Below are 27,268 nucleotides of genomic sequence, written 5' to 3'. Positions count from 1 at the left end.
TAAAAAATAATATCAATTGATCACTGAGTAAATGTAGCTTAAAGTTAAATCATTATGAATATAGATAATAGTACAAGTATCATTATTTACCCAACGCATGTCATGTCAGTCGTTGCGTCACACCCGAACAGTTCGCACGTACATCGTCAATTTAGTAATTTTTTATTATACTACCTTCATCATGGCCATTTGCGAAAAATGTAACAAAACTATTACCAAAACTAAGCCAGGAATAGAGTGAAGTAAATGTGATAAATTGGTTCATCTAACGCCTGAATGTTCCGGACTAAATAACAAGCAAAGATGTGCCCTGCGCGCCGATGAGAGCCTGGATTGGACCTGCGATGAATGTCAAGAAAATACACCTAGACGTCGGTCGATAATCATTCCGGAGGACGACAACGAGGACGAAAACCAAGGGTTCTCCAGTAAATTATCTATCTCCTCACCAGAAATGCAAAAACTCCTAAACGAAGTCATCCTTCATATGGAAAAAGCGATGAAAAGAGAGTTGAAAGACTTTACTAAATCGTTGCAGTTTCATAGTGACAAAGTGGACGAGATCCTAGTAAATTTAGAAAATTTTAAAGCAACAACCCTAGAACTCAAAAGAAAAAATCTGGAATTATCTAATAAGAACAACGAACTTGAAACCGAGTGGGTGCTCTCGAACAAAAACTACAAAACTATGAACAAACACAATTGTCTAAGAAGATTGAAATCTGTTGTCATACCAGAAGAACACGGTGAGAATATGCCAATAGTACAAAAAATTGCCAGCAAAATTGATGTGCCTGCCGTAGAAATCGAAGAAATGTCGTACCTATCCGGAATTCAAGAACGCCCCGGTAAGCTTATAGTTGCCTTTAAATCTGAAAACATGCAAAATCAGTGGGTAAATTCTGCAAAATCAGCAACAATTTTGGTAGAAAACGTGTTACCAGAGGCCTCTCAAAAAATGGCAAGGATCGAATCTACATCAGAGAAGCACTGACAGCCTTTAACAGAAACCTACTTTGGAATGCAAAACAAAAACTTAAAGATACCTATAAATATATATGGTGTAAAAAAGGAATCATACGCGTCAAAAAAGAAGATAATGGCCGCCCGATTATCCTAAGGACAAATGAAGATATTAAAAAACTACTACTAAAATAACTGCCTACCGTATGTAAACACTACACACATCAATATTTTTAAATAAAAAAATGGCTAATATATTTGAAATTACTAACTGCATCGATATTAACTCATTTACTAACAAAATACCTAAAAACCTAAACCAACTTAACCTACTATACATGCACATTAACATAAGATCCCTAATTAAAAACTTTAACTCTCTTGAACAATATATACACTCTAGTCAAGTTAAAATCGATATTATTGCCATAAATGAGGCTAATATTTCTGACTCCATAAGTTGCTTGTTTAACATAGATGGATATCAAATGTATACAGAATTACGTAACAACAGAAAAGGGGGCGGTATTATTTTGTACATAAATAATAAATATAAAACCTCCATTTTAAAAAACAAATCACTGCACTTTGAATCCATTATTATAAACGTAACCACTTCCGATAACTACTCCGTTAATTTGGTCTCAATATACCGGCCTTCTGATAAAACGGTAAACACCTATTTCTAAAAGACCTAGATACTCTTCTATGTAGCTTAGATACTAATATGGACCTTATTCTGCTCGGTGATGTAAATATAGACCTAAAAACTAAAAATTTCATCGAACATAAATACTGCAGCATCCTACACAGTCTTGAGTGCGGGATATCGCAATACACACGCGTCGCCTCCACTATAAACAGTATAACTAAAACTTGTATCGATCACATATTTGCAAGACCCCGTACTCAAGAACTATTCACTGCGGTGTTAGGAACTGCAATAAGGAATTGTTAAAAAAGTCACTAGAAAGTATAAATTAGCAAAATGTTACTAACATAAACGACCCTAATCTAATATATAAATATATTTATGATAAATTCCATAAATTCTATAAAAAATCTGAAACTAAAATAAATTTAAGGCAAAATCCTAAGAGGTCTATCAATAACTGGATAAATGGCAAAATAATCAAAGCTTGTAAATTTAGGGACAAATTATTTCACGAATGGTTAAAGGACACAAATAATAAAATAATTAAATTAAAATACAATAAGGCTCGGAATTACGCAAATAAACTAATATTAAAATTGAAAAATGAGAAAATGAACAAAGAGACATACGAGAACAGACACAATCCTAAAGAACTTTGGAACATATTGAACAAACTTACAGGTAGGATGAAATTAATTGTAGACCGCATTCTGTTAGACGCTTTCGGAAGTAGTACTATAAAACCAATTGACATAGTCAATAAATTTGCAAAAAAATTCTCCACAGCTGTCAAAAACATCATTGATAAATGCAACAAAAATCTATTACAATTATCCACTTATTGTATCGACTGATTATTCCTTCTTTCTTCCTAAAGCAAACCCGGTAGACTTTTCAAAAATAATTCTATCACTTAAAAACAACAAGTCGCCTGGGTTTCATCAAATACGAGCAATAGACATTAAATCCATATGCCAGAATATATCTCCCGTGATTGCTAAGCTTATCAACTCATGCATCGAACATAAGATTTACCCTAAAGAACTGAAGACCGGAATCGTTAGGCCCATCTTTAAAAAAGGAAGTAAACTTGATTATGACAACTACCGTCCCATTACATTGCTCGCAACTATTGACAAGATAATTGAAAAAATACTTATCACAAAAAATTCACTCATATTTGTCTAAAAATGGTGTAATTAATGCTCAACAATATGGATTTCAACCACGTAAAAGTACTACACAAATACTGTCTGCTTTTACAAATCTTTTAAATGGTCATCTTAATAACAAACTACATGTACTGGTGGTATTTATTGATTATACAAAAGCTTTCGATACCTTAAGGCATGATAATCTAATAGAGAGACTAGAAGAATGCGGTATAAGAGGCCCTTTATTGGATTGGTGCAAAGATTATCTCAAAGATCGATCTTACCGCATGAAGGTAGACAGTAGCTATACTAGGACTTCAAAATACATACAACACTCGCAGCGCCAACTTATCAAAATTAGAAGTCCCACAGTTTACAAATTCATACGGTAAAAATTGTCTCGAGTATGTAATACCTAAGCTAATCAATAACCTAAATACAGAAATAAAAAATAGTTTAACCCCAAAGAATATTAAATCAAAATTAAAACTTATAAGTATATTAAACAACTTAACATCTCAATGTGAGTAATTAATGTTTTCCCTTAACACCCTGTATAATCAGTGTCTAACTACGAGTACTAACTGCTAACCGGTTGTAAATGTATTGAACGGCGCGGGCGCAGCCGTGGGCTGTGCAGTGCACGCAGTCGCTGCGCGGCCCGGGGTGCGCGCACGTTTAGTATGATCGTGACGCCTTACACACTACATTTACACTTATACACACGTTAATAGATGATCAATGTACTTATAATAATTTGCACTTATTTTGATATGTGAAACAACGACTGGACGGCGCATGGTAAAACTTGTATAAGCTTATATTGCGCCGTATAACATTGTTTTTGTATTTTTTATTGATAAATAAAGGTTAAAAAAAATGAACACCGCGCGCGGGAAGGGTAGCGGAGCGGTGTTTCTTTGGCGGCGCACGCTGCCGCGCCGGCCGCATAGTATACCTATTTGCCTAGCCGTGTAATTTACTTAGTGTCCATGATTCATTTATTTACTAAAAGGGAAATTCTGACAAAAATAAAATGAGAATCGCTTACAGAGTACTCTTCTTAAGTATTGAACATATTGTCTCACCAAACATGTATAAGAATAAGAACATTTTTATTTTCTCACCATACAACACAATATGTAAATCAAAACAATAATACAGAAGTAGTAACATTAAGGGTCCCCGCAGATATACAATTTCAAGTTGGCCGACTATCGTACAAACCACAGAAATAGATCAAGATAGAAGCGCCATGTCGCTTCAATTTGTATGAACACGAGCGTGTCACTTTTTTCATAGAGATACTTTGAGTCCCGCGAAAGGACATAGAATACTTTTTATCCCGCAAAAATGTGCAGTTCCCGCGTAATAAACGAATTTTGCAGCAAAGGAGTTGCGGGCGTCATCTAGTTATTTATAATCGCATTTTGACAGTCGCCATTAGCTGTTGATAACAACATGCAATTTTTCGCGTGAAAAAGAGGAATGCCCCTTTCGCATGTCGTAATGACTCGGGGTTTATTCTTCTTCCGTCCCTCGACAACTATAGTAATTTCACTGAATTAAGCTTGTGCACATTGTCACGTCACGATGACGGTAACGTTACGGCACGGCACGGCGTTGCGCTATTGACGTGCCATGCAGAAGGTGACGACATGTAAATAATTATTTATTTATTGATTCACCAACAGAACAACATTTAATATGATATTGAATCTACTGTAACTTCTTGGTGGAAATTCTTGTTCAATTAAATAATTATTACACACTTTTCTTGCACTTATTCTACTTTATTTAATTTGATTTCTTATAAGAAATAATAACTTTGTAAGAAATTTAATGTAAGAAATTGGAATAAGTGCAAGAAAAGTGTATAATTATTTAATTTAATACAATGCAAAATAATACAGCGGAATTTTATATGGTTAAAGTGTTGAAATGAAATGAAATGAAAATGAACTGGGCACACATGGTAACGATTACCCAGATATAAATTCCAACAAAACTAAGATTTTGACACGTCATAATAAAAATAAAATTCTCCTTCACTAAATAATTTCGATATATTATTATCTAGTCAATTTGGATCCGTAACCTCTTGAAAAAAATTAATTCTGATTGAAAGTACACAATATGTACATGTAGTAGTGCCACTACGTGACAGCGTGCCGTCCCGCCACACGTCACCGTGACGTTTTAACTTTGACGTCGCAACATGGACCATGGACATGTGGACGGCTATATGACAGCTGTTAATTATTTTAACAACTCCCTTGGAGAATTAATTTTATTAGACATGAGTTTTATGACTTATTTAATAACGGTTACGGACAAGTATTTGGATTATATTGGCTGGTTCAAATGGTTTTGTAGGTAATATATTATACTGTCGAATTATTGGGGAAACAGATTGTTTCAACTTTTATAGTCCTAAAGAGGAAAGTTCTTAAAACTTTACATAATAAAATATCATATTATACTTAATACTACATAATATTATATTATTACATAATACAATACTTTTCTTGTTTTAACAAATCAAAATCAAATTGTTGTACGTTGGTTTAATATTTTGTTTGAAGCTGACCTTGTCGAGAGCATTCTGCTATTTGACATTCAAGGATGTGGTGAAATACAATTTTTACGGTATTTATTATATTCGAATTTTGATATTTATCGGGCGAGAACCGTACATTTTCTCAGGATAAAAGTGACATAATATTGTCCTTTCCCGGGATAAAAAGTATATCCATATCACAGCAAAATCGGTTCAGCGGTTTTGGCTTGAAGGGGTAAGACAGCATTCACACATTAGCATTTACAATATAAGTACGAGTTTTATAATGTTTAGTTCATTGCCTTGTATTTTTTATATCACTTTTCCTCAACACTGGCGGACATTCGTATTCACGAGGAGTCTAAACTTTCAATTATAATGTATAGAGAAAAGTTAGCATGGAAATTAGTTGCGACTTTGAAACTAGCGTTCTGCGTTTCTGCTGTATACAACAACTGCAGAGAATTGTTGTTTGACCTAATTATTAGGTAATTAAAATATGTACGAGTAGATCTCTACATTAAAATATAAAGGGTTTACATTATTTCGATCCAGCTATATACCTAATATTTACTAGATGACGCCTGCAACTCCGTTGCGTCAAAACTCGTTTATCGCGTGGGAACCGTACATTTTTCCGGGATAAAAAGTGTCCTATGTCCTTTCCCGGAACTCAAAGTATCTGCATGCTAAATTTCAGTAAAACCGGTTCAGCGGTTTGAGCGTGAAGAGGTAACAGACAGACAGACGGACAGACACACTTTCGCATAGTTAAAAAACAGCGTTTTGCAGCTACGTAGAGGCGCCTGACGTTGCTTGGACCTTACCATGGTAAATGCAGGTAACGCCGCGACGGCTTCCTGCCTCCTGGACATTTATAGCACTTATTGACGGACCGGCGACAGCGGACAGCCACCGTCTATTTGATATTTACGTCTCCTATTTCCTTTGGACAAACTGCACATGCAAGTGCATAGTTTGGTGCTCTTACGTTTAAAAAATTGGAGTGTTTCCGTGATTACGACATTAATTATTAGCAAAGATTTCCATGCACATTGTTAATTTGGGAGTACTTAGGACTTAGGATGACCAACACCGTATTTTCAGCGTTAAATTATGTTGATAAAATAATTTACTATTATTAAAATAAGGAAAAGTCACATTAATATTATAAATTAAATATCAATTATAATACATAATATTAAGATAGCAGTTATAAAACATGTAATACTCCTATTTGTGTAAGATAAAGTGTTACGCAAATGCAACAATGTAATCTTATTTACTGAGCAATATTAAGGACTGTTACATCAGAAAGGTGGAAAGCCATCCTACTAATTTTATAAATGCGAAAGTCCGTTTGTTTGTTACCTTTTTACGCCCAAACCGCTGAACCGATTTTGCAGGAATTTGGTTTGGCGATACTTTGAGTCCCAGGAAAGGACATAGGATACTTTTTGTCTTGAAAAAATTTACGGTTTCCGCGCGATAAACGAATATTGGCGCAACGGAGTTGCAGGCGTCATCTAGTAGATTTATATAATAGAGGCATGTCAAGGGAAAACTGCCCCACATCGTGTTATTTTTAAACAAACCACGTTAAATACCATAATAACTAGATACATGTAACATTTTAAACTTTCGCGTTGCATTATAATTAAACTTTTTAATCGGGACTTAACGCGACTTATTTAAGTAGTAATGCTACTACGAGTACATACTTTTTCTCGACGTTTCGGCCGTGTTGCAACGGCCGTGGTCACGAGGGGACTGCAGGAGCGCGACGTCTTCGTTTGCAGCGGGCGGTCGGTTCTACGACTACCCTCGAGGGTAAGAAAAAGTATGTACTCGTAGTAGCATTACTACTTAAATAAGTCGCGTTAAGTCCCGATTAAAAAGTTTAGATACATGTAGAAAGCCACGCTCGAGCATGTCGCGAAATTCCCTTTTGGGCTCCCCTACCATGTGGTTTGGGGTCATTCAGAGTTCTGACTCTTGAGGTACAATAGACATAAGTTCTACTTGCTTGAGGTGTGACATTGACGTAGACGGTGTAATCATGTTTGAAATTTTTTACTTCAATTAAAATGTCTACAACGTCTTTTACTCTTTATGTTAAAGCCGTTGAACCAATTTTAATACTAAAGCAAAGATAATAAGGTATGTATGGTATACTTTTATCTCGGTAAAGTGTACGGTTCCGGCGCAAAAAACTGTTTTCAGTGCGAACGAACTTCTGTTTATTTCGTGCAGTTGGGTTAGAGATTTAAGTTTACTATCAAAGTATAGTTAGGTTTAGTTTACTATTAAATTCCTGTATTTCTGTTTGTGCGTAATTAGATGAATCCTAAAATAGCAGCGGTTATCAACGACAGATACAACGCGGCTGTCGCCCGACCTCGTGCGAACTGCGAAGGGCGAACGTAGCTGTTATAATTAGTTACTAGCTATTTGACCGAGCTTTGCTCGGTATTCCATAAAACACGAATAAAATGACATTTTCTAAAAATGATTCCTAGCTAGATCGATTTATCGCCCCCGAAACCCCCTATATACTAAATTTCATGAAAATCGTTGGAGCCGAATACAAGAATTGCTCGTTTAAAGATATAAAATATAATATTCTACAGAGTACAGATATTACTGATTAATAAGAAAAACTCTCTACCGAACTACTAATTGCCCCCCTATTTATTAGTCACACTTACATTTTTAGGGTTCCGTATCCAAATGGTAAAAACGGGACGTTATTACTGAGACTTCGGTGTTTGTCCGTCTGTCTGTCTATCTCCAGGCTGTATCTCAAGAACCGCTATAGCTAGACTTCTAATTTTTTTACAGACTATGTATTTCTGTTGCCGTTATAACAACAAATACTAAAAACAAAATAATATAAATATTTAACGTGGTATTTTTCGCCATTTTGCTCCATATCAATAATGGCAGCGGGTAGGCACTTGAATTTTCACAAAACCCTCAGCAATCATAATAATATATTGTGTACTTTAATAAATAATAATCAATAGCAAAATTGAAGAATAATAAATGTTTAAGGGCCCCAATCCCCATACAAAAACACTCTTTTTAACCTATTTTTGCTCTATTACGGTACGGAACCCTTCGTGCGCGAGTCCAACTCGCACTTGACCGATTTTTTAAACAGGCTTGGCCCACCATATATTCTGACCACTGTGTGATAGACTCAAATACGGTAACACTTTCGGTTCGTCGCTATCGAATAGTGAAAACTTTAACCAACCAACTGATGTTATTAGAACAAATAAAATTTTTGAGTCAATCGCGGACAAACGTAGAAAACTAAATTTTTTTTTAAAAGACAGTAATAAAACCTTCCATTTAGAGGTCAAATGAATGGCATAGTAGTGATTATCACCTATTCTAGTAAAGGAGTAACGCGATTAAGCGATAAATTGTTTCAGAAGGCGCTTTTCACTCTCTTTATTGACTCTTCCACTTATCAATAGTGATATATTTTTCATTTAAAGATTGACCTCCTGCTGACTTGCACAATAAAGTTAATGGATGGTTACTGTTTGATGACGCTGTTTGTGTCTTCGTAGTAGACAATAGACATGGAATAAGGTACGTAGAGGTCTGACGTTCCGCAAATTGTGCCTTCATCACGTCATAATATTGTGATTACTAAAGCGATGCCGATGGGTCCCGTAGAAGCTTTAAGTTTCGGTTTTTTTTATATTTTTTGTCGGTTTTTCGTGTCACGTTTTTTGCTCGAGTAGAGTCTACAATTTTTCCACCATTTCTCACTTAGTGACCAGAAAACACAGCATTTTGTCACATAAATACCCCAAAGTAAAGTGATTATTCGCGTAGCCGCCACAGGCTACCATGACTGGCCAGCACTTCTTTTACCTATCTTATTCTAATACTTCCAATCCAAGATTGCAGTTGCAAAAGGAGCAATTGTCCAAAGATAATATTCTAAAAGTTCTATACACTGGACTGGACCCTAAGATATTCCTTAGGGTCACAGCACGCATATCAACTCGGAAAGGGATCGTCACCATGATATCGCCTCGAGCCGTTAAGAGTGGGCTGCCAAATTTTGCTGTGTTTTCTAATAACTATATTACGATCCCGGAAGACGATTGACTTAAATGAAATTGAGATTTATTTAATCATTGTGTATATGTGAAACGGACGGACTACTACAATCACACACTTTATAAAATAATAGCTAAAGGAAATATTAGTATTGTATTTAATTTTATAGGAATCATCAAAAACATTTTTGGGACTTATGTCAAACCGCATACATTTTGAACGAATTACATCATCGTTTTTAACGAAAGGGACTTTGTCTAAGGGGGCAGGGGTTCCCAAACTTATTTTGTCTACTGCCCACTTTGAGAAAAAAATATGTTTTAGCGCCCCCCATTGTTTCAATTTAAAATACATCCAGATGAAATTACAAATCACCCCCCAAGGAGAGGCTGACTACCGGTAGCTATTAGGCCGAGAACTGGGATGTGACGGCGGAGTACTGGGGAAATGTGCGTTATTTTGAAAAATACTTTATTTTCAATACTTATTAAGAAAAATTATCTCATAACAAAGTTTAATAAATGAATAAGTGAATGAGTACAAAAGGTTTTTGATTACTATTTTAAATAATTTTCTATCCACATTTAAACTTGCGCTTTCCACTAAAAGGCTGACTACTGGTGCCCGTACCCTGTGACTTAATACATGAATTAAGGTAAGTAACCTAAAAAATTAAAGTACTTATTATAAATTGTTTTGTTACATCCTATACTTCTTTAACGTTGTTCGTGGCGGCCGAAAAGGAAGATCTTCCGACCGAGTGAGATAGCATGCTCGGTCAGGCCGAAGCCCACTTACGTCATTTCAGACGTTGTATATAACTTGCCGTTCTTCGAAACTTCGATAGCGCGATGCAGGATTGTTAGGCGAATTGTGGGTACCGCCACACTTCTATAATATATGCCTATGTTAATATCGATCCAAGTGGACATTATAAATTGGCATAGTATTTCTACTTTATCAAGTCGGCAAGAATTAATCAAGCTTTATTTTGTGCTGGACCGAACCTTCTAAATCCTCCAAGTCCAGAAAAGTTTATTTGCTAAGGTAGTAGTATATAGACGTTAATAAAGGCTAGAATATATAAAATCTGGAATATCCTAGACTAAAGCTGTGCGTGGATTAGGTACTATTGAGAGAATTAGTAATCCCCGTTACAGCTAATAAACTGGTCGATGATGATGAATTATGGTATACTAAATGTCCCGCGCGGCTTCCCCCCGCGTAAATTAGGAATTTTACAGAAACCGTACATTTTCCCATAAAAAATATTTCGCCCGTTTTTCCCACATTTTCCTGAGTTTCTTCGGTCGTATTAGTCTTAGCGTGATAATATAATATAACCTATAGCCTTACTCGATAAATGATCTATCTAACACTTAGATAAGTTTTTAAATCGGACCTGTAGTTCCTGAGATTGACGCGTTCAAGCAAACATACTCTTCAGGTTTATAATATTAGGTAGGTAAAGATTTTTTTAAATTATTGCTTGTCAAACTCGAGTCTCGATCTAAAAGACTATGAAATGTTATAAGATGGTAGTGATGATGATGATGATGATGATGAATGTAATTTGCATAGTAGCATATGCTTTCTGTTCTTAAAACAACGCCGAAACTCCCAAACTTGTATCTATTAATAATCAGGAGTTCTCTCAGCACCTTCTGAACCACGGTATACCAGGTATATCTCGGTGCAAAATCTTACTTGTTTCCCTATAAGTTTTGAGGAGTTTCTTAGATTACTTATGGATCCTTCATCAGATCACCACTTTTGTGAATATATTACCAAATTGGGATGATACCCTATATACCAAAAGAAAACTTTTGAAAATCGGTTAACAAACGGCGGAGTAATCGTTGAATATAAGAAAACGAAAATAACACCTCCCCCATTTTGAAAGTTGGTTAAAATGCCTATGTGTTATTCTGATGTATAAACTATATTATTGTAAAGTTTCATTAAAATCCGTTCAGTAGTTTTTGCGTGAAAGAGTAACAAACATCCATACATCCACACATCCACACATCCACACAACCATACATCCATACATCCAAACAAACTTTCGCCTTTATAATATTAGTAGGATAAGATGAATGACGCTATTTTTTATCGCGCGGGATACATTTTTCCAGGATAAAAAGTATCCTATGTCCTTTACCGGGACTCAAGTATCTCTATGCAAATTTTTGCAAAATCTAATCAGCGGTTTGTGCGGCTGGAGGTAACAGACAGACACACTTTCACATTTAAAAAATTATTAGTATGGATTGCACTCTTGAATCGTGTTCTTCGAACAAACATTTTTTTATAAAAGAAGGAGACAATCAAGCAAACGGGTCACCTGATGGAAAGCAACTTCCGTCGCCCATGGACACTCGCAGCATCAGAAGAGCTGCAGGTGCGTTGCCGGCCTTTTAAGAGGAAATAGGGTAATAGTTGAGAGGTTAAAGTAATAAACTGATTTTTTGTCTGAAGTATTTGTCTCTATTTGGGGATGAAAAATTAGAATTTTATTTCACCACCAGAGTAAGTCACGCAAAGGAAGACTGACGAAAAAGTACTGCTGAAGCGTAATGGACTTAAAGTAGATTAAGACGAAATGTGCACTAAGGTGACACGACAATTATGATTATTTGAGACCTACGTCTAGTCGTACCGCGTACCTACGCAACTACGCATAAAATTTGGCATGCAGGTAGATGTTATGACGTAGGCATCCGCTAAGAAAGGATTTCGATAAATTTAACCCCAAGGGGTTAAAATATGGGATGAAAGTTTGTATATAATAATACTTCTTAACGCGAGCAAAGCCGCGGGCAAAAGCTTGTATTGTATATTATTATAATATGACATATTTTTGCCACGTTCTTCAACAAAAAGGCTTTACAACTTTTGAACCATTTCAGGAATTTCCAGGAAAGCCAGTGTTTCAAAGCTAGTATTTAATAATACCCACCAACCACTTCTTATGTTAAGTAAAGGGAAATAATGGGAAAAAAAAAAGAATAGAATGCAAGTACGACGCAGTTCTTTGAGTTACAAACGCTTTGAGCTTCAAGTTTACTCGTTCATGTTTATTACCATTAGCAAATTTCAGCCCGATCGGTCCAGTGGTTTGGGCTGTGCGTTGATAGAATATCACCATGTCAGTCAGTTACCTTTGAGTTTTATATATATTTTTTTTATGAAATAAGGGGGCAAACGAGCAGACGGGTCACCTGATGGAAAGCAAATTCCATGGACACTCGCAGCATCAGAAGAGCTGCAGGTGCGTTGCCGGCCTTTTAAGAGGGAATAGGGTAATAGGGGAGGGTAGAGATGGGAAGGGAAGGGAAGGGAATAGGGGAGGGTAGGGAAGGGAATAGGGTAGGGGATTGGGCCTCCAGTAAACTCACTCACTGTTTCACGCTGGTTTTCTGTGAGAACGTGGTATTTCTCCGGTTGAGCCGGCCCATTCGTGCCAAAGCATGGCTCTCCCACGTTTATATATAGATACATTCGACATTTTAAAGTATTGCTTTCATGCATCGCCCCTTTTTGTCTTTCGTTTTCGTTTACTGCCTCTTAAGGGTCTGCTGCGCCTTGTTTACGTGTTTCCTAATCATAACATGTTTTCAAAACATAATAGGGCGTGGCCTAATAGTTTTGTTAAGCCGGGTCTGCTGCGCCGTGTTTTTGTGTTTCCTAACATCATAACCTGTTTAAAAAACATAGGTACTTAATAGGGCGTGGGCCGTGGCCACCGAGGAAAATGAATAACATCCCTATTTTGCCTGCGGTGTGGGGAAGCGTCGCAATTTGTGTTCGCGCTCATTATAGCAAGATACGTTCAAGCAAGGAATGAAATAAAAAAAACCCCAGGCACCGGATAGGCTATTATCAAAATATGTTTTGCTAATAATATGTTTTGTTATCATGCTTTGTTCGGAAATTGGCGCTGCAGTTCAGGCTTTACTATCAAGGTGAAACAGAAAATTTTACTTACAATATTATATTGTGTAACTAACAAGCTTCTCATATCGCAAAATGGTAACACGACTTCATCTTTATGGTAATAGTCATGGACATAGTTACAGGCCCAATTTCTCAAACACCTGTAAGGTTAATCTAGATTCTAGACTAACTAACAATATGTTCTCGTTCTACGTATTGATTAAAGGAGTGTTACAAAGGAATGATAATCCTAAACGGTAAAGGTAGTCAGTCACAAAATGGGGTAGGAAAGTAAAAAAATATTATATTTTTTTTCCCCAAGAATTTCTTCATTCTGTCGCGTAAAAAATAATATTTTTGTGCTGGATAATATAATAACTTCGCATATTGGGGCCTAAACTCAATAATATAATGTTTATTATAATGAGTTAAGCCCTACGTTAGGCCCCCCGCCCCTCCGCCCACCTTAACCATTGCTAATTGGAAATTGGAGCTTATAGAATATAAAAATGCGTAAATAATTAAAAAATATTTTTGTCTAACGTAGACTGTCAATATCATAATCTTAATATATATATTTCTTGTGTGCGTGTGTATGTGACTGAACTCCTCCTAAACGACTGGACCAATTTTGATGAAATTTTTTGTGTGTGTTCGTGGAGATTCGAGAATGGTTTAGATTTACAGTTTGGTCTACTGGAAAATGTTTTTTCAATTAATTTCTTATTTATAAGGAGTTGTTGATTATGGAATGTTTTACATTAGATCCGGCGGACGGCGCTATCATCGCATTCAATATTATTCTATTTCAATTTTAGTTTGTCCTGACAGATGGTGCTACGATTAATTTGAAAAAAATTTTGTTATTCAATTCATGTGCTGATTAAAATATTAAATAAATAACACATAGGCTACAATTTTAACCGACTTTCAAAATGGGGGAGGTGTTATGTTCGTTTTCTTATATTCAACGATTACTCCGCCGTTTGTTAACCGATTTTCAAAATTTTTCTTTTGGTATATAGGGTATCATCCCAATTTGGTATTATATTCAGAAAAGTGGTGATCTGATGAAGGATCCATAAGTAATCGAGGGAACTCCTCAAAACTTATAGGGAAACATATGGTGACTTCGGTTTCGTGAGAAGTATTCTAAGCATATGCTACCAACAAGTAAGATTTTGCACCGAGATATACCTGGTATACCGTGGTTCGGAAGGTGCTGAGAGAATTCCTGATTCTTTATAGATACAAGTTTGGGAGTTTCGGCGTTGTTTTAAGAACAGAAAGCATATGCTACTATGCAAATTACATTCTTCATCATCATCATCATCATCATCACTACCATATTATACCATTTCATAGTCTTTTAGATCGAGACTCGAGTTTGTCAAGCGATAATTAAAAAAAATCTATATCTACCTAATATTATAAACCTGAAGAGTATGTTTGCTTGAACGCGTCAATCTCAGAAACTACAGGTCCGATTTAAAAACTTATCTCAGTGTTAGATAGATCATTTATCGAGTAAGACTCATCATTTATCGAGAAGGTTATATTATATTATTACTCTAAGACTAATACGACAGAAGAAACTCAGGAAAATGTGGGAAAAACGGGGGAAATATTTTTTATGGGAAAATGTACCTACGGATTCTGTAAAATTTCAAATTTACGCGGGCGAAGCCGCGCGGGACATCTAGTATTATAATAATATTTTCTTGCACACACAGTTCCCGACATTTATAGTTTTCAGTACGGTATTGAAGAGATTTTAATACGATACGTCAGTTAATTAGGAAGCAAGTTCAGTTCAGTTTAGCACAACTTTGAACCGTCGAAGGCAAAGTGGATTAAGTCGACGTCTCGCCATCAATATGAAATATAAGCTTTGCTCTGGAATAGACAGTAAAATACGAGACACATATTATACAAAACGTCTGGCAAACTCTTAGTTTAGTAAATTGGCATTTGATATTAAGTCGTGGGTTGGATTGCTGCATCAATTAAAATGTTGTTAAATCACGTCAGCCATTCAATGGATTTTATGCAATCCATTTTTTAAGCGTCAAGTAGCCCTGATGTCACTGAAACCCTTAAGGATCTATTGTGACTCCTTCGCATTAGAATACCGTCTCCAACCAAATGCTGCTCATAAATTGAACGATATGGTTGGGGTTGGTGCCACGAACTTCCTCTGTGGATGAGTATTCGTGGCGACCAAGGTGCCTGTTCCTGCTCTGTAGTAGAGCAGGGCAGTCAAGGAGACGGTGAATAGGTGTCTTATCCTCCTCCTCGCAGAATCTGCAAGTCGTTAAGCTACTAACACCTATTCTGTTAAGGTGCTTTCTACCCATGGTGAACACTATTTCTGACAGTTTTTTGTTAGAGCCAGGAATTCGTGCCTTGGAGTGTTCTAGGCCAGGGGACTCAACCCATTGCTTTCTGCCGCATGGAATCCATAATAATATAACTCCCACACCGGTTTCGGTGACGATGGCCGGTTTCATTGAAACCAGGCCTGTTACACAGGAGTAATTTTATAGTGCCCAAGTGTGTGCGCAATATACAAGAGCACTCTCTGTTCCTTTTACTCCCATAGCCCAGTGGGACGGAAGACTGACACGACTGGCGTGAGATCAGGCGCAGGACCGACTTTTTACATTCCCACTCGAGTTCCGATGCATGGATTATCTTACTTGTCAGACAATCGGGTGATCAGCCCGCATTGTCCTAGCCAAACTTGGAAATACATAACATGTTTCCAATGCGGGAATCGAAACCACAACCTCATAAACCACTGGACCATGGAGGCGTTTAAATCCACACTTACTAATATATAAATCTTCACGCCCAAACCACTGCACCGATATGACTTAAATTTGGCATGGAGATACTTTTAATCCCGGAAAAACGTACGGTTTCCGCGCAATAAACGAATTTCAGCGAAACGGAATTGCGGGCGTCATCTAGTGATAAATACATAAAATAAATAAATAAAAATCTTTAGTCATTCACAGGTATTTTAAGAGAAAATTATATCAACAGTGTAGAGAATTTTTTGGTTTAGGTATTAACTCGCGTAGGGAGAGCAAACATCCAGCGCGGTATAAATTACGGAGTTGATAAATCTCTCTCTCTTTGTCTTATACTCCTTCGTTCTAGCTTTCATTTTCTGTTGTGTTTTTTTCAGACCTGGCTATGGACGAAGACCGGGCATAGAGACCGGATGAAGATACCCGACCCGGGTGGTGAGATGCAGGTCATGCTCCCCAACCAGGGCTTGGACCAGATCAACTCCGGGGAGTTCTGCCTCCTGGCTGAGAGTCCATATCGGATACTACGGGTAAGTGTTTGTGTCTTCTATCTTATATCTTTAAACGAGCAATATATATATTTGGAATCTCGGAATCGGCTCCAACGATTTTCATGAAATTTTGTATATATGGGGTTTCGGGGGCGATAAATCGATCTAGCTAGGAATAATTTTTATAAAATGTCTTTTTATTCGGATTTTATCGATAATCGATAAACTGAAAAATATTACTCTTCCTGACATCTATTGGCGAATAATAATACTATTTTGTGAGCAACTAATTGCTTTAACGACACAACAACAGCTAAAGCTATTTCAGCAGATGGCGTTGTTAAGTAACACGAAGTCAATGAGTGTTTACCATACCGAGCAAAGCTCGGTCATCCAGGTATAATTAAAAAGCAAAAGAGTTTGTTTACTGCACCAATTTATATGTAAACGCTAAAGAACATACTACTTTTTTGCGAGAAATCGTACAGTACAGTTCTTTTGGATCTTTAATTTACGTGGGCGGAGCCGCGTGGAACGTCCAATATATAAAATCTATATAGGTAAGTCGTTAAATGTACGCGCTTGATCTAGATTAATAGACATAAAAATTAATATCATTAATTTATTCTCGTGATCAGTGGTGCTGCCGCCTTAGTTCTTTGACTTTTAGTCATTGCAATTTTGTGCTGTCTCCCGCTTTTAATGGGGAGGGAAACTTCGATACTTCCTTCTTCTTATATCTTCTTCTGATTAATTTCTTTGCGGCTCCCTGAGATCATATCAAAGGGTTTTCGTTGTTGGATACCTCTGTTGATTCTGGCGACACAGGAATACAGTGGTGGGTATGACGTGTGGGCCCACCACAGCATCACAAAGCCCGATATAAAAATATGTACATTCCTAGGCAGATGGCGTCATGCCCATCCGACTGATCACAGCTAACATTGAGTTATGCTAAGCCGACCACATGACGTAGATCCGTCAACTGCCTAGGGATCAATTTCCTCGATGGTACATTGTAATTTGTACGTGAGAAATGATAGAAAATCTAACTCAATATTGAATTAATAGTATCTCAAAGCGTTTATAAATCAATCTACTAAAATTATCAAAATTGGATCAGTAGCTGTGATGCTATGGATACACGTGGACTGCCAAAATGATTACCATTCTGGCTTCTCGAAAGTCGGATAAAAATGGAACAGCTCGTACGAGCAAATAGTCTTTTGGCAGTAAACCTTGAAGATACCTGGACTAATCTCACTAAAAGTAGGAATATTATCAAGTACACGTGCGGCATATATCATTAAGATGCAAGACAGATACTGTTGTGGTAATATACTCGCTGAAAGCCGAGCTTTTTGAGGGCTCGCGTCGTCACACTGCTGAGCTGAGCTGATAATTTTTCCGTAAAGAGTACCACAAAATATAAAGGATATACTAGGACTAGCTTCACTCGCCCTGATTATAGTGATGTGAGACTGAGTTTCCTTGGAGATTTAGTACGGGAGAAAAAATTGAGTACTGACAATGACCTCTACTGGTGGTGGTTTATTTCTATGAGTTAATAATTGAACTAATAGTCCTAGTAAAAAGGCAGTTCAAGTCAGTTTAGCCGTTAGATAGAACAGGAAACCCTAATATAAATAATTTTGATTTTAGTTTTGTAATCTCATATAACACTTTACAAACGAACTTATCGTTAATGCAAAGGTGTTATGAAAAAATATAGTAAAACCATGTATACTAATGCTGATTTTATTGATCAAATACGATTGATAACGTTATCGGGAATGAGCAAAAGCTTTATAATTATTCATGTCATTGCTATTCGGCCCTGTTACGACAAAACAATGCAACCCGGGTTACACCGTTTTGTAATAAGTTCTATATTTATCTACTTGATGTAAGCTTTGTATTGATTGAGCCTTTTGGGCTCAATCAATACAAAGCTTACATCAATCGAGAACAAGTTTTTAACCGAAATATTCCATGTATCATTTTGCTGTAAACTATAATGTGGATGACATATTTTGCAAAAAACTGTTATCCGGGTTGCAGCGTTTTGTAACCCTAGTAGGATGACAATCGCCCAAGTTTAAGTTTTTTTTATTTTTGCATAACTCAGCATGCAGCTTAGTTTGCCCCTTAATATTTTATACTGGTTAGCTGCATACTATCACGACAAAACATGTTTTTATAGTATATAAAGATAATTTAAAAAATCGATAAAATAACCTGCTAATCAAAATGTGCAAATATTATAATTAAGTAATCATCTCATATAGAAACCATGTAATTACCTATCAACACTTGATAAAATTTGGTAACGTGCTTAAAAATTTTAAACTCATTTTTCGCAAGTTGACGTGTTACAGGATAAAGGGTTTTGGCCTAACAGGGCCGTATTGTGATGAAATATGATGAAATAGATGATGAAAATCTAAATTTACATACCTAAATTACAATAATAATTGTACAAACATACCGCTTATATGCAATTTAACAAACTAACCTAACACTTGGCAATATCAAGTTTTGGGGTAAGTTTTACAACCACTGATTATTATTATTACTATCAGAGCTCGTCGTGCTAGTACTCATTATAAAGAACTAGAGATCGCCCAATGGTCGAGATTCGACCGTTTCAACGATATTAGGGCTACTACCTATATTACTTTGACTCAGCTGATCTCAGACTGGCCGTGTAAGCATTGTCTAATAGTATCTTGGATTCAATAAAAAAATCTATAATCAAATTTTAATTTGTCAACTTATAGTCAACAGAAGAGTACAAGTGTATAGGCTTGTCACTCAAAAATCTGTCATCTTTCCTAGTGTGTGTGTAATGTTTTATTTGTTAAAAAAATGTATGATAAAAGCATAATTTCAAAATAATATTAATTAGCTTGATGCACTTTTTAATTGTGATATAAAAAAAAACAATTTAATACCAAACAATCTCCTTTTATCTGATGATCATTCCTTGAGAATATATCATAATTATTAAATTTTTTCGATAAAAACATTGATACCACTAACCAGAGCCTGTAGTCAAGACCTTTTCTTTATCGATTCTTTATAGAATTGTCGATCAAAATGTATAGAATTGACATTAGACGAGTCGAACGTCAACGTCATATTCGCGAATTTTTAAGTCAATTCCATACATTTTGATCGGCGATTCTATAGAAAAGCGATAAAGAAAAGGTCTTGGCTAAGGCATCAGGCTTTTTTAATGTATTACAATGTAGTTTTTTTTTACAAGTAACAGCAAATATAGAAAAATACTATTTGTCAATACTATACCAATGTTTTCAAAAAATTCGTATTTTTCGAATTTTCAATTGGGTTGGGGCCCCTCATAACATCAAGACAAGTAAACTATATTTTGTATGCAGAATTTACTCATCAAAGAGCAACTTTCTATTGCTATGCCATTAAAAAAATAAAAAAAAATTCTTCATACATTATCGCTCCACCCTAATATCTATCCCTAAACGTATAGTATACCATTGCAGAGTTTTCTGTAGCCCTTTTCAATGTGTACAATACTTGGTACATTATTTACATGAAGAATAGACCACGTGAAAAGACATAGGTTTCTTTTTTGCGGAAAAATGTACGGTTTCCGTGACATTCCTAAATTACGCGGGCGAAGCCGCGCGGAAGGCGGAATATCTATTAATTAATGTATAGTGATACCCTTCCCGCGAGCGCATCCCCGCATTGGTAGCGCGCACTTCGAAACGGGCGTAAATCGCAATATTTTAATTTCGCCATAACTTCTAAGCCAAACGTCAAATTTTAATCATTCAAAGACCAAATATATTCTACATAAACTGTACTTAGTGATAAAATAATTTGTTTTGATAAAGATTATTAGCATGAGTAAAATAAATCCGTTTAAATGTTGTCAAAAAAAAAACAAGATTTTTAAATAAAAAATGGTTGTTGTGCCTCACTTGACATAGATAGGTATAGTGTGTCGCGGACATTTTTGTAGATATTTATAAGACCTACATTTACTCAGAGCATTGTATAGTTCTATCTTTTATAGTTTAGGCAGCGTACGCAAAATAAGTAAATTTTCTGGTTGTTTCCGAAAAACTGAAATATCTTACGGAACCCTATATTTTCCAAAATAAAAAGTAGCCTATGTTACTCGTAAATAATGTAGCTTTCGAATGGTGAAAGAATTTTTAAAATCGGTCCAGTAGTTTTTGAGCCTATTCATTACAATTAAACAAACAAACAAACAAAGTTTACCTCTTTATAATATTATAAGTATATAAGTATAAGTATAAGTAAGTATAGAAAACGGTTCCCGCGCGATAAAAGAATTTTGGCGCAACTTACAGCTTGTAAATGGATATAATGAACTTGTCCCTCACTAATTAGGATTACCGCCGCACTGGTGTATCCGGCTTAAGCCTATTCAAAAGCAAATTGGCGTGAATAGTATTGTAGGCTGTTTAGTGTTTACACACTACAGTTTCATATTATACACGTTCTAGACAGTGGAGACAGACTCTCGTTAAAATTACTTAGGGGTAATTTATACTAGCGCAGATTCGAAGCGCATCGAAGCGAATTAACAAAATTGAACATAACAAATTCAACCCTAACTCCAAGTCGTTAAAGCACAAATTACTTCTGAGAATTCTTAAAAGGCGCGCGCATTCGCTGGAATTCGCGCGAATGCACCCGACCAACGCTGATTGGTCTCGCCGAAGTAATGTGTACGTTACGCTCTAGAGTTAAGGTTGAATGTGTTATGCTGAGTGACCAATCAGCCTTGGTTGGGCACATTCGTGTGAATTCGCGCGAATGCCCGGGCCTTTTAAATCCGCAGAAGTAATAAAGTGCGTTAACGCTTTAGAGTTAAGGTTGAATTTGTTCAGTTTTGATAATTCGCTTCGATGCGCTTCGACTCTACGCTAGTATAATTTGACCCTTAGTTGACTACGTGCTTTAAGTGCAACCTGTAATAATTATTATTATTATCACAATTATGTAATTGACGACGTGAGCAGAAGCGTCCGTTGCCTAATAGTGGGTAGACCTTTAGTTCGCACTCGAGAGGGTGCAGGTTCGATTCCGGCTGGAGGGGTAGTACCAATAAGACATTTTCAGATCTCAAGTACTTAATACGGACACTCGTACGGTGAAGGAAAACGTCGTCAGGAAACCCGCACATACTTGGTCTCAGACGTATATTGACCTGTTCATTCATCTATATAATTATGTTGCGAGAATGCCGTATGTGCTTGTTGAACCATACGGACATTTAAAATATCGTCCCATGCAAACTTAGAAGGTTACTTCGTTTTGAAAATACTATATTTAAATCGAGTCCACATCTACGGCCTTGTTATTTTTTTAAATGGATGATAACATTTTATAACATACGGGCAATTACTCATTTCTTCCCTTATAATTCGACCAAATCTTGTACTATCTACTTGATCATCATAATAATATGTCTGGCTATACATAAAGTCTTTTCATTTCAATTCATTTTTCCGGACCTAACGAACGTCAATTTTCAAAGTGTTACTTACCCACTTCTTGTGTACTCACCACTCAGTGATAATCTAATATTATAAAAAAACTAGCTGTCCCGGCAAATGTTTCTTTGCCACATAAAGTATTTCGCCCGTATTATTATTTTATTGAAGTGACTAAATAAGTATGTCACCATGGCGACGTCCATCGCTATCCCGTCGCACAAACAATGGTCACCGTCAGTCTCCAGTTGTAATATTTTACTAGGTATTATTTATTTAACAAATGCAATCAATATAAAAAGTACCCAGTAGCCGATTCTCAGACCCACTGAATATGCAAATAAAATTTGGTTAAAATCAGTAAAGCCGTTTCGGAGGAGTACGGTGACTAACCATGTGACACGAGAATTTTATATATAAGAAGATAGTCGGGTTTTCCTTCCTGACGCTATAACTCCAAAACGCACAAACCGATTTCCACGGTTTTGCATTCGTTGGAAAGGTCTCGGGCTCCGTGAGGTCTATAGAAAAAAAAAACAGAAAAAACTTCAAGAGAAAAGCAGGAAAACAGGGAAAATCATTTTAAAGCAAAAAAACGTTTGCCGGGACAGCTAGCCAGTACTAAGATTATAATTATTACGTCTTTGTTCCTAATCTGGTCCATCTCATATTATGAGATGGACCAGATTAGGAACAAAGAATACTAAATTATATTCTGTTGCTTGATAGGCAATGGACTGAATAGGACAAGGATGGAAGCTAAATTAATCTTATATATAAAAATGGATTTTCAAATGTGTCGAGTTTTAGCTAAAACTCGAAAACGGCTGAACGGATTGGGCTGATTTTAGTCTTAAAATATTCGTAGAAGTTCAGGGAAGGTTTTAAAGTGACACAAAGTTCACCGGGACAGCTAGTTTTGCAATAAAAATAATTTGGGTATTATTACAATTACAAATACTTACAATACAATACAAAAAAACCTACGTCAGTTACGAAGGTAGGGAAGTAAATATAATGATTTTCTTTTTCTATTTCCATTTTAAAAATCAGATTGTACAGCGAAAAAGGTAGATCCTTCCATCTTTTCATTAACAATATTATAGTTCAATAAGAAGGTACGCTTTTGAAAATCAGTTGCAACAGCTGGGGTAGATTTAATAAGGGCTCACAATATACAAATATCGGGAAACTCAACCTGTAAGCTGATTATTATCATAGAAGCTTTGTTAAATTCTGCATTTCTCAATGAATCAAAACATAATTCTCGCTAAAGCTATCAGTTGTAAAAGTTTATCAAAGCTTACGTAGGCGTAGATTAAAGCGGTCCTTTGTTTATTTACGATAACGATAAAATAGTGTATAATAGCATTAAGTTGCGATAAAAGCATTGATTCTGAATAAGCTTTTATATCCGTCAAAATATCGGCCATAGTGAAGTGCTACTAGGATTTTGCAGTTATGAGACACAAATAATGTTTCTGATCCGTCGCGCGCAAACTTTGCCGAGCTTACCCGTGACGGCTTTGACCATAAGTGAGGTTAGTTCTTCAAATTCATTATTATACATAACAATTCTGGCTGTCGCTCAATGGTTGAGCGTGTGGCAGCTCAAGCCCGCGCGGGTTCAAATCCCACCGACGAAAGACAAAGAGCAAATATAAAAATAACATTTGCAGTAATATTATTATTCATGTTATAATGAAGTTATAGGTTGATCTCATTCTAGAGTTATAGTCGAATCTTCGTATAAAATAAGAGATTAGGTAAGTAGAATACCATACTCTAGTCCACCCAAAGAATAGTCATTAAATGCTGTCATTAAAAACCTACTACAGAAGAGTTTTATTTTTAGTTGCTATTTTCTAAAAAAAGTAGCAATATAACTATTGTTTTTACCATGGACCAGTGGAAAATTGTTGATGATTGTTTTTTCATGAAAAGTTAACATTGGAAACCCTAAACTATTGGCAGTAGCAACGCGAATCCCTGTCAACTGAAAATCTGATCGACGCAATATTATTATATCGTATTCCCTTTGCACATTATACCAACGCAGTAATTAGATATTGAATTGATTGCATCTGATATTCTGACATTCTCCTTTGTACACCTGTGCAGTCAAAATGCATTCACTAGTTTCGATTAACAAGTTAGGTTTCAAAAATGATTTGATATATTAAATATATTACCTATATTGTATTGACTGGCTTGATTTTAGCGTAAGTCAAGTAATTTGTGAAATTGGGAAAATAGAAATCACTGTAAACTTGGTTCCATCGCCACTGGATCGTTTTGTGTGGGGATTAACTATCACACTAAACTAAATAGTTGTATTTGTATATCGGAACTTCCGATACTTTATAAATGTCGAATGCCATACGTTTTTGACGTCATCTTACTTCGTTATCAAAACTAGGATTTTGACTCTGTACTTATCAGAGAAATTGATTCATAAGCTGATTGATGGCTGATTGATGAAGATGATTTTTTGGTCGTGTAATGTTAGTGAACAATATATTATATTATCCATATTGTAAGAAGTTGACCATCTAGCCTTTTTTTACGAGGGGGAAGCTTTACGCGTAGACTAATTATGCGAATTGGAGACATTGGCCGGGCTATACGGAACTCCCCAGTAGGGTCAGCCCACTAAAACCCCATGGTGCGCCACTCTCCCGCTTATGTGAGAGTTGCGGGTACGAAATATATAGAACCTACTGCAACTCTACCAGCACCGAAAACAGGGCTACGCACTCGTATACTAATTCCTTCGATCGCGGATTCTTGGAAATCTATTGTTATTCTATTGTTGTCGCGGTCACCGGTGTCCTTATAAGGCTTGATAGGTTAATGGTGATTTCAGATAACTTAAGATATCTTATGATACAGAGCTTTTTACTTTGATTCAAGAAAATAGTAAAGTTATGCTCACAGACAAAACACTGCATATTTTATATTACAAACAGATACTTCGGTTTATGTGTGTAGACTTCTTACGGCCGTTCCCAACATTTAATCTATCTCTGGTTTTGCCCTACTAGAGATAGGAATAGCTCACATTAGACATTAGAGACATATATTTTATGTCAATTGTGAGCTATTCCTATCTCTAGTAGGGCAAAACCAGAGATAGATCAAATATTGGGAATGGCCGTTAGTGCATACTTGCCGCTTTCTCCAGGCGAGCGACCTGAGGCACCCACTGAGCCACTCTTCTCAGTATTATTCTACCGCAAGAGCGCGAGCAAACCCGATCCCCATCAAACGCTGGCCTGTAATTTTGAAGTGTGATGTTACCAGGGCCCGATAAAAGGGGGGGCGAGCCGGGCATTTGCCCAGAGCGGCAAAAACGAGGGGCCTAGCCATCTACCACCCAAGTTTGAGAATTTCATCTTGCAACCTACTCCAGGTTGGATAGTGGAAATCATAAACATTCCCCCCATTCGCAACAAAACTAGCTCATGACTTATATGGTTTTCTGTATGTATAAGGCGGCGGAAATTATATATCCCGGAGCGGCTAAGCAGCTAGATCGGGCCCTGGATGTAACAGCAACTTTACTTGGGCCTTCTACTCTTTCTCACATAATTCTAATTTTTTATAAATACATGCACATAATGCAATTTACTAGATAACCCGGTGAACTTGATATCACTTCCTCCCTTCCCTGTACTTCCTGGAAAATTTGCAAAACCGATTCAGCTTAGAGTTTCAGTTAGTTTTATTAACACTGAAAAAGGTCAGTCACACAACACCTGAAACGGATATACGTATTGACCTGTTTCGCTCGAGATAACCTCTCTAATATAATGGTTGGTGTACACGAACAAAAGAATTGTACACAAATAGTGTGACAACGGGTTTTATTATGTTAAGTCTACACTGATCCTTTAAATACCTGTTTTCACGGTTAGCTTTTATGTATAAGTTACGCTCAAAGACCGAAAACGTTCAATGAGCGGAAAAATAGCTCACAACGCGTTGTGGTCACGGTGAAACAGCCACGACGCGAAATTCGCGTTGTGGCTCTAATGAAAACGCCCAACGGCGCGTTCTGGCAAGTGGCATTCACTGTAGAAAGTAGAAACACCAGATATAAGCACAAGCTAGATTTGCCAGTGATCATATTTAGTAAAGTCAGTAAACATTTTAAAGATGTGTACGTATACGCCTTTTCAATAAATTTCCAGAAAACGTTAAAATATTTTCATTATTATTATTAAATTTAAAAAAGTAGTCAACGTTATAATATATATTAAATTAAAAAAAGTAGTCAACGAACATTTGTGTGCCAAAGGTATAGGATAGGATAAGGTCAATGATTTCATAAACGATGGCACATCTTGGCAGTAGGATGGCTGCTTGCAAGCTATAATTGTAGGTCATATAACATATTATGTAGGAGTAGCCTTTGACCTACAATTATATATTATATATTATGTTGACATTGTATAATTGTATGTTACAGCATTGTTAATTTTATTTTAAAAGAATAATAATTTTTTCTCACTTTTTTGGTCCCGTGCGAGTTTCTTACGCCGGTTCTTTTCGCCGGATTAGTTCCCGAACCGGTGGTAGGCACCAGTAGTATCAACATTCTGAAAGTATTTTTTAAAACTCTATTCAGAAATAAAACAATATTTATTTTTATTGTACTGTTATTATGTTGCTAATAAATTAAAATTATAACGACATTTTGTTTTTCAAAATAGTATACTTGTTATAGTTTTAAACATGTTTTATATGTGTTTTTATTATCAACAAAGGAAGGGGTTTACCTGGCGGGTTTACTGTAGAGTGTATACTAAGCTTAGCAGAGCTTGCAGATACTTTGATCAAATATTAGGACGTGGCTACACGTCTCTCAGTAATGTTGGACTAAATTGATTGTGTAAACGCTCGACCAAATACCAATACCATTTTAATTTATTATTATACTAGTATATCCTCATAACTTTGTTCGCGTAGAAATATACATATGTAACATCATAATTTATTTTCTTTTTTTTAAGTAAGTACTAGGTAGTAATTGCTTAAAACAGGCGAATGCATTTTGACTCAGCATTCAGCTTATTAGTTATTACTAGTTCGACAACA

The 27,268-nt window shown here is 36.2% G+C and overlaps 1 protein-coding gene across 1 annotated transcript in view; it reads left to right on the top strand.

Annotated features, from left to right (window-relative positions):
- The window catches only part of LOC121738966 (transient receptor potential cation channel subfamily A member 1), a 143,028-nt gene that overhangs the window by 44,451 nt on the left and 71,309 nt on the right, over positions 1 to 27,268 (top strand). Inside the window, exon 3 of the mRNA XM_042131258.1 lies at positions 16,545 to 16,697. Within this exon, the coding sequence (XP_041987192.1) occupies positions 16,545 to 16,697 (153 nt within the window). The remainder of the gene's footprint in view (positions 1 to 16,544; positions 16,698 to 27,268) is intronic.

The sequence above is a fragment of the Aricia agestis genome, chromosome Z (genome assembly GCF_905147365.1).
Source record: "Aricia agestis chromosome Z, ilAriAges1.1, whole genome shotgun sequence".
Lineage (NCBI taxonomy): Eukaryota > Metazoa > Arthropoda > Insecta > Lepidoptera > Lycaenidae > Aricia > Aricia agestis.
Note: the sequence above shows the minus strand (reverse complement) of the source record. Positions and strands in the feature narration are given on the sequence as shown.